This window comes from Psittacula echo, assembly GCF_963264785.1.
Source record: "Psittacula echo genome assembly, chromosome: 22".
NCBI classification, from domain to species: domain Eukaryota; kingdom Metazoa; phylum Chordata; class Aves; order Psittaciformes; family Psittacidae; genus Psittacula; species Psittacula echo.
In genome coordinates this window covers 4,358,344-4,378,019 of record NC_137758.1, presented here as the reverse complement: position 1 = coordinate 4,378,019, position 19,676 = coordinate 4,358,344, and the positions used below count along the sequence as shown (strand labels likewise).

The 19,676-nt window shown below is 44.2% G+C and overlaps 1 protein-coding gene across 1 annotated transcript; it reads right to left on the bottom strand.

The window, feature by feature from the left end:
* Nucleotides 1-4,586: 4,586 nt before the first annotated feature.
* CTTNBP2NL (CTTNBP2 N-terminal like) lies at nt 4,587-18,980 on the bottom strand (the record flags this gene model as incomplete). Its single annotated transcript, XM_080633115.1, has 4 exons — nt 18,876-18,980; nt 9,774-10,004; nt 6,869-6,976; nt 4,587-6,068 (listed from the first exon to the last, which is right to left on the bottom strand). The coding sequence occupies exons 1-4, from the start codon at nt 18,972-18,974 to the stop codon at nt 4,587-4,589; spliced, it is 1,920 nt and encodes a 639-aa protein (XP_080489241.1). The 5' UTR covers nt 18,975-18,980.
* Between the last annotated feature and the right edge of the window lie 696 nt (nt 18,981-19,676).

Sequence of the window (19,676 nt, the reverse complement as noted above, 5' to 3'; positions counted from 1 at the left end):
CGACACCGCAGTCAATCCGTGCCCGTCCCGGCGAGGCGTCGCTTCCCGGCCCGTTCCCGAGCGCAGGTTTCCCTCTAGCGGCCCCCGCCCGCCGCGCACCGCCCGGCCCGAGCGGACAAAGCAGCGCTTCCGCGGTCAGGGAGGTGTCGGGAGCGCCCGGTCATGGTCATGGCCGGAAGCGGGGCTCGGAGGCGCTGGTCAGGAGAACGGGGTCACAGAACGGGCCGGGGTGGAGCAGCCCCAGCTGCAGGCTGCACTGAGACTGGATGGAGCAGCCCTGAGGAGAAGGACTTGGGCGTGCTGGCGGACAAGATGCTCCCCATAACCTGGCTCCAGTGTGCACTTGAGTCCAGAACCCCCCATGTGCTGGGCTGCACCCCCAGAGCGTGAGCAGCAGCTCAGGGAGGGGATCCTGCCCCTCTGCTGCACTATGGAGAGACCCCCCTGCAGCCCTGATCCAGCTCTGGGACAGCAGCACAAGAGGGATGCGGAGCTGTTGGAGAGAGGCCAGAGGAGGCCATGGAGATGCTGCAAGGGCCTAGATGGGGCTTGGAGCAAGCTGCTGTAGTGGAAGGTGTCCCTGTCCATGGCAGGGGGTTGGAACTGGATGAGCTTTAAGGTCCCTTTGAACCCAAACTGTTTTATGTTTCCGTGCAACCCCTCTGCTCTGTGCACACACACAGCCTCAGCTGCCATGGCACATCAAGGCAGAGCTCACATGGATGTGTTTTGGGAGGATGAGCAGATGCCTCCCCCGTGTTTGCCGGACTGACTCACTCCCTCATGCACACATTGTGCCTGCAAGCAGGGACCAGATTCAGCTCATCGCACTACAATCAGGTTTAAGCCTCGCCCGCAGGCTGAAGCTGGGATTAATGCCCTTATTTATTGTACAGAGCATGGCAGATCAGAAGGCAAGAGGAACATGGTAGGGTGGTGTTTGTAAAAGGGCTTGTTGGCATTCCAGACTTGGGCATGGACGTTCCACCTCTGCTGCTAGGAAAGCAAGCAGGGCTGGAGCCCAGGCACACACCCATTCCCGATACTACCTTGGCAGGGCTCCTCTGCTCCAGTGGTGAAGGCGGTTACAGGAAGGAAGTGGCGCTTCTTCAGTGGCTGCTGCTTTTGGCTGCACTGAAGCAGGTACCTTCACTCAGGCAGCACCCTGCAAAACGTCGTCCAGCTGGAAGAGATGAACCGAGGGCTACTTCCCAGGCTGTTGAAAAACCTGTTCAACTCACTGATGTAAAGATAAGAAAATCAGGTCACTACTGAGGTATAAATAAGGGAGACGAAGCAGCTGTGGACTAGCCCATCTCCGAAGGTCTCTTCCAACCCAGACCATTTTGTTATTCCCACTGTTGGGCTGGGAGGCACCTGGCACAGTCCCCAGTTCCCCAGGGAACAAAAGTACTGGTTCTTCACATGGACACACTGCATCCCAGGCAAAGGAGACTTTTCCATAGCCAGTGTCTACACGGCTGGGACACTCTCCCCTCCCTCCTGTGGCACAACTGAGTTGTGCTTCTCGGGCATGAGGAGTGCTGACAGTGCCAAGGGAATTTCCAGGACAAATTCTGGATCCTGCCTGGAAAATAGAATAAAGAAGTGCACAGGAAAACCATTTTTACTTAAAAATGCCTAAAAGCCCCAGGAGTTGGGTGCTGTGCCCCCTGAATACACACACACACGCACAGAGCTGCCCAAGCAATGCCACTACCGGATCTGGGTGGGGGAGATGGATGAGCAAGAGCCCCAGGCTGCAGCCAGCCACAACTGCTCATTAGCTATAGTACTACAAAGAAAGGTGGTGTCTTCTGACATTTCAGAGCATACGTTAAAGCTCCAGTCCCCTGTGAGCACAGACTCTTACCTCCTGGACTGCTTCCTGCTATGCAACTTCAGTCCACATGCAGTCCTGACTCAATCACAGACTGGTTTGGGTTGTAAGAGACCTTAAAGCTCATCCAGTTCTAACCCCTTGACTCCAAACATTTTCTTAAGCAATTTGCACATCTTAAAAATAAAATCCTTTATTGATAGTATGAATGTTTAACATGTTTAATGCCATCAGCTATAAAAATGATTAAAGACTTCAGCTTGGTACATTTGGCTTTACAAATTTACAAGTGTTAATGAACTAATACTTAGTGTATACATTTTGCACTTCATTATACTCCATTAGCCAGTGACAAACTGCAACAATGTCTGCTTATAACAGATGTGAGTTATAGAAGAAATATTTAGTTGCTTCCACACAGAATCTACTTCAACAGTTAAATACTAATTCTAAATGTCTTACTGTATTAGTTGGATCCATTTTAATACCTTGTGCTTAGTTTCTCAGAAGATAGGCTACTAGCAAAAATACATTCTTTCGCACACCCCCTTCCCATATTACATTTTAGAAGAAACGGTACTCAGTGCATTTCCTAATAGACTTCACCATAGTATATCTCTCTCTATACAGCTATCGATAAAGAAAGGGGATAATACCATTTAGATTAATGTAAAAGCAAAGAAACACATTAAAGCAGTGTATACAAAAGCCTCACTTCTGATACCTGGGCCAAAAAAGTCCATCTGCCCATCAGTTTTTACAATTACTCTCATCCAGAGGAAAAATCTGCTGGGGATACTTAAAAAGTTACAAAAGTAATAAATGTGCTTCCAAAAGAGTCACTGCCCATTGATCGCCAGGCTGCCCTATCTCATTCTTGGTAGTGCACAGCCCGTACCCCTGGATTAGGAACAGCAGCACATAATACCACAATTGAAAAGGCTACTAAAAGGTTTGGTACAAACTTCTTGTTTTAGTCTAAAACCTGCTGGGGCTGTGTGGCAGAGCACAATGGGGTCACCTCAGACAACAGAGCTCTGGCATCCTATGAAACGAGACTCAAAGTGAGAAGGAACCCATCAGGCCATGTACAGCAGCGCATCCCCCTAGCTGCCACAGGGAACCTGCCCACAGTGAAGGTGGATGTGTTCTGTCTACTTGAATATTGACAAATGACAAGGAGAACATGTCAGTGTCAGAGGGAAGCCACCGTGACGCTGCTGCAGAGGGAAATGCTGAACATGGAATGACACTGAGCAGCAAGTCCAGCTGCTAAATTTAGGATCAGTTCACATGCAGCACCCGAGGTGATTAACTCAGGGTTGTGCTCAGCCTCTGCCACTGATCTGTGGTGGATCTGCCTTGTGTTTCTCCCTGCAGTGACTCAGAGAAGCAAGCGTGCAGTGCTGCTGAGCGATGGGCAGCACCTCTGCAGGGAGCACAGCACTGCTGGCAGCAAACGTGCCTGCACAGCATTCAGCTCCTTCTTCCCTCTTGGGCCCAAATAATTTCTCACACTCATGATTTGCCTCAACAAATCAATTCCTCGCTAAGTGATTTTTCTTAATCTCAATGAATTGCCTCATTTTCTTCCTATTAGTCAGAACGCCAAGAATAGATAAAAGATTTTCCTAATACATCATGTATTTAGTATGCATGTGTGTGAAGCTACTTACACATATATACATACTCAGTTACACAGCAGTAATGTTTTGGTTCTGTATTTGCAGCCAAGGCAAGCCAGCAAGATCCCACAGATCTTGACTGGGTAAAATCCAGGTCAGCCGGACACAAATGATAGAGATGAGGAACGTTATTGCTTTTGTTTCTAATAGATCCCATGCTACTGTTGCAAAAAAAGCCAGTATCATATGGACTAGTGATTTTTTTCAAGTAATAGTGAGATCTTTGTCAAGTAACAGCAAGATCCTTTTCTCAGAAGTTCTACACACAACAGTAGAATGCTTGAAGAGCTTGAAAATTCAAGGTGACACACCAGAAACCAGAGTTTGGCCAGTTAAAGCACACAGGCATCTCTGCAGAACGTGTTACGGGAAAGCAAAAAGACCTACATGGACAATGGATACTGAGAGGAAAGTAATCTGCGTTGTATTACAGCTAAATTCTACCCTAAGAAACCTGTGTGCTTCCTCAAATAGCTGTGTCTCAAAGGATACAGCGCGGCTGGCTGCATCAGCCTGGTGCTCACCTTGCAGGATTCGTAGCACATTTGCTAACTTCTTGTAGCAAATGGAAAGAATTCAAAAGAAAAACAGTGTTGGTTTCAACATTCAGGCCTCACAGAAGCATTAGTTTCTGTAGCTGGATGGTCCCGTCTCCCCCCACCTTCCTCGGAGAATCACATTCATATTGCAGGCTTAGATCAGGCACTTTTTAGATAATGTTTATCTGGAGTAAAAAGTCTGCAAAAGTTACTTCTGCATAATTTAAAGTAGCGTTTCAGTCCCATTAGAGGTTGATAGTTAGGTCCCACCACACAACTGTGGTTCTTCTTTATATTTGACTGTTGCCAGAAGACAATTTGAGGCTACTGTATAGCTGTGGTTAAGGTTTCTTCATAAACAAAAATATTTCCCTACCTATTCAAAAACGAAAAAAAAAATATACTAAATGCTTTATACAGACAGAATCTGCTACTATGGAAATAAATAACATGGAGTGGAAAAACAGTGTCTTAGCTCTAGGATGCTAAGCCATGGAATGTCACATTCACATTTGCTGGAGACTAGCTGCTAGTTGGCAGGAGTATCTCAATGTCTTTGCCATTTGACACTACAGTGTTGTTAGAGCAGCTACTTGCCACGTCCATGGGGGCACCCAGTGAGGATGTTTGGGAAGAGGTTTTGGTTAGAGGAGCAGGAGCAGCAGGTGACTGAGCGAGGCCGGGTTTCTTTGGGGGAATCGGAGGAGGGTTCCCTCTTTCCACTCTAGGAATGGTCGGCGACTTAATTCCAGGAGACAAGGGGCTTAGTGGGCTGGAAACCTTGCCAGAGCTTGGAGAGTGACCAGATTCATTTTTGGGGCTCACAGCATTTGCCAGGTTTCGATAGTCTGTGCCAAAAGGTGAGCTGTTGGGGGAGACAGGTTTAATAGGTCCCTGCTGGCTGGTAAACCTGGAAAGGACCTGAGTGACTGTATTGCGGGCCAACTGCTTGGCAGCAGAGTTATCTGCTAAAGTAGGAGACAGATCCCGTGACGGTGGGCTCTGCAGACCACTGGACTGATGGTCCTGTTCAGCTTGAGACTGAAACTTGTGCCGAGCTGCATGGAAACGCTGATTGATCCCCACCTGGTAGGATGACTGGTAACCAGGGCTGCTTGCTGAAGCTCCCACTAAGCGTTTAGTCAAGACTGGCGAGGAACAGGGAGAAGGTGTAAGAGAGGAGGCAGCTGTGCTGCTGGGAGACAGCGTGACCCCACCAGAAGGGAGCTGGGACATCAGATGCACTGGTGACTCTGTTCTTACAGGAGAACTTCCATTCTCGACTGTGTTTTCTGAGGCTGCACCAGCAGGCTTCTCCTTTTGAACTTGGCTCTCTGGTGCATTTGTCTGCAGTAGCTCACTACCTGTCTGCATATCTGTATCACAATGACCATTGGATTTTGCATAGGCATGAGTAGGTGTAGTAGAGCTGGGAGACGTGGTGTACACAGCTTTGCTTGTGCTGGCAGGATTTGCTCGGTCTGCCTGCACACACTCTGTCTGGCAAGACACAGACTTCACCAGGGGGCTGTCAGTTGCAACCCCTCTGGACACCACCGAGGGGCTGGGCTGCAAAGGCTGGGTAGGATTGTGCTCCTGGCAAGAAGCCTCCAGCTCTTTTAGGGCTTTGTTCAGACATTCCACCTCTTCCTTGAGTGCTTTTGTACGGTTTTCTTCTCTGTTCAGCTTGGCTTTCAGCTGTTCTCTTTCAATGTCGAACTCAGAGAGCTGCTTTTCTACTTGTGCTTCCATCTGTAAACCCCGCTTCCTCTTGGATGCCAGTTCCTCTTCCAGTTTACTCACCTTACTCTTCTCTTTTTCCAGCTTCAAGCTCAATTCTGCTGTCTTCTGCCCCTCTTCAGCTGCTTTGGCAGTGGCTTTCTTGCACTCTACTACAAGCATGGATGACAGTTGCTTGTGGCGTGCCCTCTCCTCCTCCAACTGGCTTGACAGCTTCTTCTGTTCTTTCTCAAACTTCTTCACCTGGGATTTTTCAAACTCCAGCTTAAAAAGAACATAAAAAGACTGTAAGGGAACCATGAAACCTCCTGAAAACAAATGAAATATAATGCCCTGAAATGAAATGGTTTTACTATGTCTCTTGGAGAAATTACACAGTAAAAGATGGCAATGGTTTAGAAAGAGGTTCTCACCCCAGATACCTGCAAGACAGTCTCACACAGACTCAGGCTGCAGGTGTTAAGAATTATTACCCACTAGTAGTTTTATCATGTATGAAATTCAGTTGACCTTTAGTGAGATGTACACCCAGTCTGCCGTGCACTGATTGAACAAGCGATCTGGAGCAAAGCTTCCTTCCACCTCATTTACTACTTTGTTGGTTTGCCTTTTAAAGGCATTTAGACTTTAAAATGCTGATGTGTTATGTATGTTTAATAAAGTCTACAGTGCTTGAGTAAGAGAGAACAGTAGCTTAAATATTCATTATCATCTCTGAATAGCACCCCCAGGAGATCTTCCAGGGCTTAATTCTGAATGCTGAGTACTAGAGAGCCCTATCATTTTTAAGTGCAGGCTTGTTCTTGAGAACTTCTCACATTTCAGGCTGAAGCAACATTTCAATTGCTCAGTAACAGCTTTTAGCACTGCTCAGCTACCAAAACACCCCAAAATACTAAGGTTCTCTTTCATATTTTGATATTGTAAAAGCTAGGAGTGCCCTGCAGAGGAGGGAGGTGTCTACTGCTCCTTCAACACAAAGGTGCAATTGGACATTGCTACCGAGTTCACCGTCCAGGAGCCGGGTTTCTGTGGGTTGGGTAGCACCAGCTCCCGGAGCATACCTGCTGGGTGAGCCGCTCCCGCTCCTTCTCCAGCATGTAGGTGACATCATCCCCCTCCGCCGTGTCCTGGGCGTGCCGCTGCCGCTCCTCCTCCAGGTCCAGGATCACCTGCCAGGCAAACACCCATCACTGTTATGCCCAGCACACTGACAAGCAGGGAGAGATCGGTGCCCCCGCACATGGTCCGAAGACAAATGGAATGGGAGAGCAACTACTGCAGCCTCAGACATCCCAATTCAACTTGAAAATGCATAAACCAGCTTTTGGACAAGTTACAGTATTACACTACTATTTCATAGAACCAGAGACCGATCTGGGTCGGAAGGGACCTTAAAGCTCATCCAGTTCCAACTCCCTACCACAGGAAGGGACACCTTCCGCTAGACCAGGTTGCCTCGAACACTTGTCAGCCCCTTAAGGCACTGGAAGCTGCTCTAAGGTTTCCCTGGAGCCTTCTCCACGCTGAACCAGCCCAGCTCTCTCAGCCTGGCTCCAGAGTGAGCTGCTCCCTTGCAAGCATCTCCATGGTCTCCTCTATACTCACTCTAACAATAGTTATATTTGGTACAGCTAAGTCAGTTTGTGAAAGTCACAAAAACCTCACACTGGATGTATCTTCATTTCATTATTAAATAGCTAAATTGCATGCTTTTCCTCCAGACTGCGAACAACCTTGACAAGTCCACTTTCTTTGTCTTTGGTTGTATGATGCCCCATGAGGATCTCCTGGCAGGACCATTAACTTTATGTTAACTTAAACCCCAGCAGAAGCAGAGGCACTACCCAGGGAAGGTGCAGCCCAGAGACACGGGGCACTAACAGTTACCACAAGATGATTCTCACTTTGGTTTCAGCAGCAATCCACACACCGGCTTCTCCCTCAGTTTCTTACAGGGGATTTGAGGACTGCTGTGCAAAGTTTATTTTAAAGAACATTAATTTGTTCTTCCACTTAAGAACAAGATGAGCTCTTGAAATGAAACTGCTTGCCATAAGGACCCAGTTAAGGAGCTCCTTCAGCTTTCATGCTGAATTACATGAATAATTGAAATTCTATTTAACTCAACAAAAAAGCCAGAATGCAAACTTCCCAAGAGACTGCTGTTATCTCACCAGCAAAAGTCTAGGCTCTCCCAACACATGCTCACCATGAAGCTTCCAAACAATGCTTAAAGATATTTAAATACACAAGGAACATTCTTATGGAAGGAGACATGAAGGACAGAACAGGAAGGGAGAAAAATATCTGATGTTAATAGCACAATTTAGCTCAATAGGTGACTGAAAAGGGAAGCACACGGCCTTGCTGTTACTTCCAGCGACTTAGAGGACAAACCAAAAGCTAAAGATACCTCCAGTTGCCTACTCTAAGCATAGCATCTGTGATTTAAAAGTCAAGCTGGCTGGTTCCTTATGCCTTAGTAAGGTTTCTGCAACAAAAATGCTTCACATTATTCACAGACCAAAAGAAACTTGCTCTGTCTTACCTCCATCAAAACAGATTATGGGAAAATAAACTTTAACCCACATGTTGATGAAACAGAGTTCAACTCTGAACCTTTTGATTAGAAACAGGATGTGACTACTTGTCTTTGAGATCTTTGTACATGATTTACTAAGTTTAAATCAAATCAAGAGTGATACACCTGACAAAAAGTATAGGATGGTTTGGCCCGAGTGCAGGCACTAGCCAAAAGTGCACCTGGATCTGACTCTGTGAAAGGCAACTTCTAGACACCAGGGTAACAGCACCACCTCACAGCCTGCCATGGGTGCAAGTGAAAGCAAAAATGCCAGCTGTTTTTTAAAATGGAAAAGTGGTATGTGAAGACATTGGGATAGAGTGCTGCAATGCAGGTGACTGCAGGGATGCTCCAGGGAGCTCCTCCCAGTTGCAAATTCAAGTGCTGTACTCTTGGGCAATTCTTCTCTGCCCTGGCTACATAGCAGGGACAAATACTTCAACCATTTTGACTTGTTTAAATGTACTGCAGGACAAAACAAAGAAAATCATATCACAGAATCCTAGAATGGTTTGAGTTGGAAGGGACCTCAAAGCTCATCCCGTTCCAGCCCCTGCCACGGGCAGGGACACCTTCCACTAGAGCAGCTTGCTCCAAGCCCCTGTGTCCAACCTGGCCTTGAACACTGCCAGGGATGGGGCAGCCACAGCTTCTCTGGGCACCCTGGGCCAGCGCCTCAGCACCCTCACAGGGAAGATTTTTTCCCAATATCTAATCTAAATACGTTTGGTTTTTTAAAGGCTAACCTATTACATAAAGAGAATATGTTGTAGCAAGACTCCAAGAAAGACTCCAAGTTCTGTGGACTTCTGCTTTTAGACAGCTCTATGTTCCTCCAGTAAAATACAGTACACCAGAGAAGCAAACCTCTGTGGTAGTAGGGTCTGATGTGGAGCAAGCACTTCACTGATGTCAATGTATGTTAAAGCTATATAAGAAGAATAATAGGTGCTTTATTAAAGAGGTCAAATAGCATGAAAAATAGCTATACTTTTTAGGAAAGCATAAGGAGGTGCACTCCTGGTACCAGCTGTTCGATTATCCCCAAGAACAAGTCACAAACAGAACAGTGATACGTTTCTGAGAATTCAATCTTCCAGAGACCTTTAGGTAAGCTTGTTGGCAAGCACTATACCTCCCGGTTGTGAATGATCTTGTTCCCTTTTATGTGTCCTAACAAAACCATCTTGCATACATTTCAAATTTTGGAATCACAAGTAATAAGCTTACCGGCTGCATTGTATTGAGTGAGAAGTTTAAACAAAGGTGCAAAGTTCTTTCCGTTACCAAAAATCAAGGCATTTAATAAGGTAAGTTCAGCAAAAACAATTATCAAAACGCAACTGTTAACTTCTGCACATCTTATTAGATGCAAAACCTACCTTTCTGTGTCTGCTTTCTGCAGCAGCTAGTTGGGATAACATTCTTTCCTGCATATTCTTGCAATGTTTCATCACCACTTTCAAGATAGATAAGGGATTGGAGCATACTGGTTGCTTTTCCCCATGATTTCCCTCTTTCAGGGTCTCAAAATCTCTCTGCAAAGCCATTAATGGATCACTGATGTTGTACTTCCCATAGCGTTCTTCAATGAACGTGTCTCTATGCTGGGCCTGCAATACAAAAACAAATTTGCATTTCAGTATACTTAACACAAAAATCTAGCTAAAGAAGAAAGTACTTTGTAGGTAATGCTCCTCTTCCTAAATTTTCCACTTTGAGATAGAGATCTTCACACAGTCTGATTCATATCCTGTTATCTGAGGTAATAATGAGAGTATTCAGACAGGAAAACACCCAGGTGTGTCACAGCAAAGGTCCCTGGTTAACAGACAGGACAGTAAATCTCAAGTCAAACTGGTCAATCAATGTACCTGCTCAACAGCAGTGCAGTCCCTGCCACTTTGGTCAACTCCTGCTCTCCACATAAGATACTGAAGCCTTGGAAAGCTTTGCAAAATCCACGTGCGTTTCCACAGCTGGAACACAAGCAAATGCACTCTCTTCACAGGCAGCCTGAAATAAGCCTGAGGGAGGTTATACGAAGTATGTGCTCGATTAGTTTCTCACTCTCCCTCCTGTGTTTCAAAAGAACAGCATCTTTTAAGCAAGTGGCCCCAATCAAGCTAGAAACAAAGCAAAATCTTGCTTGAAAACACAGCTTCTCCACAATATATTCATTCTAACATCCTCATACCACAGCTACCTGCTATGTCCATGATTACATTCCACAACTGTGAGAAAGGAAACAAGGAAAGTAATCCTTGCTCAACAAACGGTTTAATCATTTACTGCTGTGTCAGTGGAAGAGCAGTTGGGCCGTTTCCTTGACTGTCCCCATCAAAGACTTCCATGTTGAGCAGTTAAAGAGTTTTATTCTCGCAATAGCCTATAAATCTGTGAATTGTTAATAAAATCCTTAATGTTCTCATCCAGACTAAACGAAGTGTAGTTTCTCAAGAAGGAAGATAGGAATGATCAGGTTTCTTTGGGGGACACGTAAGAATTAAGGAATATCACATGTACTAGGCTTTATGTACACAGCATTTAGAATCAGCCATTCCAGCTGGAAATCTGTTTGTCAGGATACCAATAGCCTTATCCTACTGAGTGACTACTGTGAATTTGTAAACAGCAAAATTTCATAAACACAGATATTAAAATATTATCTACATGTTTACCGCCATGATAAGAAACCATATGAAAACAGATAACCATGCAACAAAAGATATAAGAGGGAAAACTAGATTGAAGAGAGCCCTCAGAGCTGATCTATCTTGGCTCTGAGAAATGTAAGCATTGATTTCCAATGAAACAGTTACAGGCTACATGCCCAGCATCTGTGGAAGCCCGTGACAGCGTTTTGCTCCAGTGTGTATCACCCATAGTGCAACCCCATGCCCAGCAAAGCTGCTGCACCCTGCCAGGAAAGAACATCATCCACAGCTGAGGCTTAAATCTGATTCTGCTTGATTCACTACAGTCATGGTACCCAAGCCTCATGAGATATTTCATACCTTTTCTTTTCTAGATTTCATGATTATGGAGACCTAATAGCAGCCTTCCAGTGCCTCAAGGGGCTGACAAGGAAGCTGGTGAGGGGCTTTGGACAAGGAGGAGTGGCTTTAACCTAACAAAAGGGAGACTGAGATGAGCTCTTAGGCAGAAGCTCTTCCCTGTGAGGGTGCTGAGGCGCTGGCACAGGGTGCCCAGAGAAGCTGTGGCTGCCCCATCCCTGGCAGTGTTCAAGGCCAGGTTGGACACAGGGGCTTGGAGCAAGCTGCTCTAGCGGAAGGTGTCCCTGCCCATGGCAGGGGGTTAGAATTGCAGGAGCTTTAAGTTCCTTTCCATCCTAAACCATTCTGTGGTTCTATGAAATGCATAAGTGAACTCCAGTACCTTTAACCAAAGCATGCCAAAGTAGTTAAATTTAAAGCATACATTAGTATGTGTAACTAGCAAAGCACCGTGCGACTTAAAGAGGAAAGCTGTGACACTACAAGCTCCTCTTTTCTTTACAGAGCATGTGTACGACATGTTTTTGCTTCCAGTCTGCTCCAAGCAAATGCTGCATGTTCTTGGGTGTGCTTTGGCTTTCTGTGTACAGGCAGCTCACATCTGAGCATCCTCATGAGCACAGAGTTCAGCCATTCCAAATTAAGCACAACAGCTTTTCAGAGCTGGTGACGGGTTCTTAGCACAAGCTCCACAAAACCCTGACTCTGCTGATGCTGTGAAATGGCATTCAGCTGTCGCAGGGTGGAAAACAAAGATCTGCCTTGAATGCAGAGTGAGAGCGTGCCAGCCCCGCTGCATGCTTCCTCAGAAAGCCTTTCACCTAACAAGAATAGCAAACCATCACCCATTTCTCATGGGATTGCCTGAGGACATCTTTTAGATAGGAAAGACCGAGTCTGACTAAAATGAAGCTTGTATTTATTGGAATGGATGTTTTCTGATGTCCCAGTATCAAAGGCAAACACTTCCCTCAAGCATACAAGAGCAATTGAGATGCTCTGAACACCACCCCACACACCAGTTGGTACAGAGATACTGAAACACAAAAGCAAACTGCTACAATTGAGCTGTATAGGTCACAGGACTGATAGATAAGCAATAAAGCTTTGCTTTACTCAAACAGCTGTTGAGATTTGTGCTGGTCCTGCCTATAAGATGCAACCACACGATTAGCATGAATCAGAAAAATACAGAAGTCAATCTCTGTTCTCAAAGGGAAAAGACCGTGGGTTTTCTTGACAGGTGACATAAACCTGAAACAAATTAGCTTGCTTTCCATATCTCCTCCAGAACAAAACCCAGTTAAGGTAATTTGTCCTATGGTACCAGTTTGGAGTTCTATTTTAACCCTTGCAAATACAGAGGAACAACTCACACTCAGAAACACCCCTCCCTCTTTATCAGGTATATCTACCAGGAACAGTGAATACCTTTGATCAGAGCTTAAGATATTGTGCTAACTTTACATTGCAAAAAAAAAAACCAGAAGAGGAAGGAAAAGCTCAGCCCTGGAAATGGGAGGGCAGCCCTGGATAATGAGCCACCCTGGTTTAATGAATCACAGGAAGAACAGCAGTCTTGTTTTGGTTTTCTTTGAGGGGCAGGAATCTTCAGTTATCCTGAAAAAGTTACAAATATGACTCCAGCAGACCTCACTAGAAGCATGCAGGGAATTTTGGAGTGACCCACGCATTAAAGTCTGTAAATACAAAGTGGGATATTCATCCAGCTGGCCTAACTGCTGTGACAGATGAGCTGCTCTTCCCTTAAACCCAATGCACCCTGGAGCTGGTGACTCCACAGCCTCACAGAAACACAGGAGAAACCCACCAGGAGGACACCAGTGCTGTAACACTGCAAGCAAAGAGGGGGACATTTGAAAGGTTTACTTCTGGGCAAGTTCTTTCTAATAAAACCCAAAGAACCGGGATTAAAATCACATCCCTACCTATAACCTCTGAGTTTTTGCAATACTGAAGGTGGAACATAAGCCCTGTTTTCCCTCTGCTCCTCGTAGCACTGGGCTCTGAGCTCTGTTGAATTTAGTGGGGTGGTTTATTTCCTGTCTAGGAAAGAACAAGAAGTTCTTCCTTGCTACTTTGAGCAATTAAGTATTTTCCTGACCCAGCATGACAAACAGATGAGACTGTCCTAACATTCACAGCTTTCTCAAGTCCAGCTATTCTTCTTCAGCAGCCAGCAGAGCATAAACACATAACTAAAATTGTCTAGGCTATGAAAAGCCTTAAACAGGTCACCTACACCAACCACATCCAGCTGACAAAACCAAACCCAGTGCTTTGGCATTTATGCCACCGTGCACTTGGGCACATAATCTACACATTATTTCATACGGGTACTGAACTGTCACATACATGAGTGACTTCTCCAGGGCTTATGCTCCTCACTGAGGCCACTCTTCAGCTCAGCTTCTACAGTCGGTGGAGGTCACATACAAACATCTCCAACAGTTTTGATTTTGTCCTGTCTGAACTGAAATTCAGTCTTAAATCCAGTTTTTGTTCAACTTTCAAAATTGCAGCAGCTTGATGATGGAGGAGAAATATTCTATTAGTGAGCCCAAGGGGGGGAGGGGGAATAATCAGATTCCAGGATCAACCTATTAAACACATAAATCCACAGGAAATCAAGCTTCCATAGCGAGGAAACAAGGTTACAAAAAGCATTGTTAACTTAGAAATGGAAAATTTCATCTGGAAAACCAGAGATGACAGACATACTTAAAACAACATCAACTGTGCTTTGAAAGAAGATGAAATCTTCTGATGCTCTGATTTAGTACCCCTACCATCTCAAATATGAGGTTCCTACCAATCCTTTCAAACTCCAAAAGCAACTAAATGGACTATTCAGCAATTCTGAAGATTATTAAATTGTCCTCCCCCAGTAGGAGAAAAGATAATCTTTAAGCTTGGGCTGCTCATAAAAAAAAGGAAGCAGCTATGCACGCTAACTGCTCTTAAAAATGAAACTCCTGGTGATCAGCAGAATTAGGCATACGGTGAGGGTACCACTTGGAACTGGCTGGCTTTGAGCTCAGGCTGGGCTAATGGATCACTGCTAGTCCTTCTGAACAGAGATAATTCTGATTTTATGGAGCAGAGGCAATACCTGACACAACTGCAGAGCCATTTCCTGTGCAGGCTGACAAAGCAGAAGCTTTTTTGTTAGGGAAAAACTACTGTTTCCTCCTGGAATTTCCAGCCTGTTTTGGGATGAGAGTTTCTCAACCTATTTGTGCGATTTTATTGTTTTAATACAAGATTTCCTTGTTTATGTGACACTATTTTCTCCCTGCCTTCAATCATCTTTACAACTTGTTTTACTGGGGAATTTCCAAGACTTTTTTCAAGTATATTTTTGGTCACAAAGTCGAGTGTTACTTTTGCCTGTAATTTTAGAGTTTTAGCTTTCAAGCTTCAGCACAACACAAACACCCTGTTATTAACTGCAGCTACTGTGTATGCAGCTCTCCAGCAAGAATCTGCACAGAAGTTCCTCCTTTATGTTGCAGAGAGTGGTGTAATCTTTAAATAGCTTCTTACTGCCTTGAACTTCCTGATTAACTTCTCTCCCCAGAGACAGATATTGGGAATAAAGACAAGCTGAGGTCACAGCAATTGCTGAGAGAGAAGGGAAATGGGGGTGGGGACCACTTGCTTTGCACAAAAATAAATGTCAAAAGGCTGGAGTGGGATTCCGAGTCTTCCTGCAGCTCCAGCTCTGAAGCAAAGCCTAGCAGAGAACCACAGAGGAGAAATTACATTGCTCAAACGCATATGTGTCTTAATTGCCATTATTATATCAAGCAAACAAACCAGATAAATGAGAGCTACCCAGCTTTGCCTACATCAGACCTGTTACCAGCTTGGAAAAACGTTAAGAAGCTTTCTTAGGATATGTCAAGCAGTACAAAACTGTGACTTCTTTCCTTTTGGTCCATAGCACAGACAGTACACATCCCAGTAAAAACCTGGCCATGCATAGCTCCAGCATACTGGTGATGACGGTCTGAGAACTGCAGTGTGCTCACTTTGGTCACCATTAAAACAGGGAACCTGATGACACCCTGACAGCTGAAATTTGGAGCTGGAGCCACTCCCACACCTCTCTGCTCCTCTTTCAGCACCTATCTGTGAGAAGGGGAAGAGAATCAGCCTTCCACACTGGCTACTTCAATCAAGAAATAAACCAAAAGCTCCCCAAATCTGCAAGAGAAGCCATAAGAAAAGCCTGCATTCCAGCAGCACAGCACCCATGGGAACATTGCTACATCTAAGCTGCTTTGTAAGTGATGTAAAAGCCCATTTTGCCCCATCTGTGAAAGATTTACTAGCATCTGCAGCAAGATTTTATATTACTGAACTTTTTTATTTAAAAAAGAGGTAGACTTAGTTTTTTGAAACTGCACTGTAAACTTGACTTCTAAATCCACTGACAAACGAACACTTAATTTTGCAAAGCATTAACAGTGCTTTATAGAGTGAACCACTGAATTCAGAAGCAAAGCAATGAACACCAGCTCCCAGTCATTAATGCGAAAGAGACAGTTTCTGTTCCAGTGTAAATTGCCTGAGGCCTTATTAACATCAAAGAACGAGCCAGAAAGCTGTTTCCTGTTTTCCAAAAGTAAACAGAACTTCATTTCTAATGTATGGAAAGCTCTGCTTTAAAGAACAGGGGCAGGGAACAAAGTACTCTAACATAGCAATAGAGACCCATTTAAATATTGAATTGTTTCCAGTCATGGTGTGCTATTTTAGAAGACTAACCTGTGGTTCACACATGCAATCCTTTCCACATGGCAATGAGTACTGAGAATCAACCCTCAGTATTATGCAACTCTCTGACAGCATCTGTTTTTCCTAGATGATTTAAATACAAATATAACTACAGGAAAAGCAGCACAATAAGAAGTGAGACTTAAGGTCTGCTCTGAGGGGAACGTTGAGATTTATGCAGTGGACAGGAAGATACTTTCAGGCAAAGAAAAAAGCAAAGCTTTTTCTCAAAGAGATTTTAAAATAGAGCAAGTGAACAGAAGTACTAGAAAAGAATAGTCTGAATACAGTAAATTTATTAATTTAATCCTTTATGCTGGTATCTCATGATGCAGTTCGAAATGGATGTTAAAAGTCAAGAACAGGTCTACTGTGAAAGCACAGGGTGCGATGATGGTCCCCATCCTCAACACCCACCACTCAATTAAACACAGTATACAAGGAAAAAAGTAAACCACAGAAGAAAACCCCAACAGTGAAGGACGGTAAACAGCAAAGGGCAAATCATAACATACCAGAGGCATCAGTTCAAGCTGACCTAACAGCTACTCTTGATAATACAAATCTGAGCACCAGACAAACCAGCCTCAGGAATTAAACCTTTTATGCCAGTACGAAGAGAAGGGTGCAAAGAAATCTCACAGAAAATGCAACAAGGAAGAAAGGGTGAAGACTTGGGGAGCGGAGGCGAAGAGAAGAGAGGAGAGTGAAGGAGCAAATGAAGCAGGCTCTGGAAAGCCTGGCACAGAAGCTCGGTTTTGACACGGTGAGAAGCAGGGCCAGTGCCAGCCAAGAAGTGGCCTAATATCATGAGGGAGATGAAAACTATTTTAGGCTTTGTCATCTGCACACATGGATTCTCTCTGCTAAATGCCAGATGCTAAATGTTTTCCTCTAAGCATGCAGGAATATCAGTTATTGCAGCCTGTACAACAATCAAATTACAAGTTTACAAATGAAGGTACTCTCTGTCTGCAGGGGCTTGTTCTTTCCTATAACGTACCAAAGCATCTCCCTCAAACACCCAGAGAGCTCAGAAGCATTTAAATCTGAATTAGAAGTTAAATTAGCCTATGAAGGGAAATGTATTTTTCTTACTATATGGGAAGTAAATAGGCAGATAAACCTCTGACTTTTAACCACTGACATCTGTGTGTCTAATGTAACTGCTGGAGGAAAACACCATCATGGTTCAAGATCATGCAATACCCTAACAAAGTTCAGGTTCCACTCCACCTCCAACATACACATGCAACTACCAAGCCTCCAAAGGAATCCAACTGTAGAGGCAGAACAGACTGTTCATAACACTCAAGGAAGAGAAACAGCAGCAAGGCCACTGTCAATCCCTGCGTGTGAAACAGCCAATGCTTCCACCAGACCTGATGTTTCAACCCCTCTCAGTGCAAGTCCAGTCCATGCAAGTCCTCTGAGTTTCAATTTTTATTTCAGTCTTTATTTCAGAAGGCTTCTTCTTCAGGGCTGCATTTTCATACATATCAGAACGTGAGTAAACACATCAGTGAAGTGTGTTTTCCTTTAGTTATAGTCACACACAATAGAACTATTCCAGCCAGTAAAGCACTTGTAAAACTGTTACCACAGTTACTATCAGTAAACAAAAAGAAAAGCACAGCAAGGCCATGAGCCAGCTTTTACTGCCCTTTCCTACTACCTTCAGCTTTCCTCCTATTCTTCAGGTGAAACTTTACAGCATATCCCTTCCAGAAGGGGAATACAGCACTTACCTTTGATTAGCTTGGTATTTTATACTGCATAATTATCAAGCATAGGTTACAATTTCATTTAATTTCTTCTCAGTTATGAGCACTTGACAAATTATGTCAAAGGGTATTCTAATTACATTAGTCTCCTCATGCAAGAGGGAACTGCAGGTTAAATTTCAACAGGAAAGAGAATTGCTTTATGCTACTGGAAGGTACACAATAACAAGCCATTGGAATGGAGCTGCTGCATTCCTTCCCATCTCTCCGCTTCATTACATGCATTTCACACTGCAATATGAAAGTGATGCTTGTTTTGCTAGCATGTTCTGACCACACAGAACTAGAAGACCAATCCCAGGACAGAGGAGAACTTTGCAAGTCTGTTTCAAGATTGGAGCTGCGCATTCCACACCATCAACAGCCAATAGCTTTGAGAGGGTAAGGATACTCCTCCAAAATAAAGTATTGTCTAAATGCGAAACCAGTTAACAATAAGTATATAAGCATCCTAACTGTTCAGGAGGAGAATCTCCCTCCACCCACCTAAAGGTGGTTGCATTTGGAATCAGGCAAGAGGAGTTCTGTTTTAAGAAGCCCTCCTTGCTAAAGGAAAACAAAACCATCAGAGAAAGTCTGACAGGGCTTTTACATTTCTCACAACCAAAGAAACACTTGGTTCTTTATCAGGAAGGATGAAAGCATGTACATAATGCTGTATTTCAACACTGAAATGCTTCTTGTAGCCAGCTTCAATAATGAATTCCAAGACATAGACTAATATGCAGTATTTATTACCTAATATTCCTGATATTAAGATGGGAATCTGAACCAGTAATAAATCTTTGCCTCTGAACTTCACCTTGGATCCAAGCACTCTGCAGAACCTGTAGTAGTACTGTTGTCATTTCTGTCTTTTATCACAGTACTTAAAACATACCTTTAAGGCTTCTATGACAAGATCTCTTGCTTCCAATTCTCCCTCAAGAATGCTAAACAGTGTCAGTAGTTCTGGTTTGCTGAGTTTTTCCAGATTCATCCTGAAAACCTGAAATAAAGGGAACACAGTTTATTTGGTATTTCTTTGTACATCGAAATCAGCATTCTAAGCTATGACACATCATCTCCATTTAACTTCAGCTTCCCCTTTTTTCAGATGCAGATTGCCCTGGGGGGAAGGGGACAATACACAAGGCAATCATTTTCTCTTCAGCTTCCAAAAGCAGTTTCCAAACCCAGTTGTAGAAGATGCATTTTTCCCCTTTTCCCAAGGGGTCCTGAACATATGCACACCCAGATGGCATAGGCAGAGTGTACAGGCTAACACGACAGTGTAATATTCACCAAGAAGTAGCCAAAGTTAACAGGGGAGGGAAAACCACAGATATTTAAAAGCCATACTACTGTAGACTATACATCTGGATCCCACAGCTGCAAACATCACTGAAATGAGACTGAGGAGCTGTGATGAATGCAGCCCAAACTGGGCCACCTACACAAACTTAATGGTGATGTTAACATTTCAGTGCTACGATGCACTTCCTAGGAATGCCATTAGGAATGGAACAGGCCCAGAACACTTTGCAAAAATCAATACCACAGAAAAACCACACATTTAATTACTATTCTTTCAATATCACCATAATTTATTAAATATAATTTTACTGTCCATGTCAGAACAAAGATCCATCACCTGCACTGTACATACAAAAAGCTTATTTTTCCTCTGCATCTTTACTGA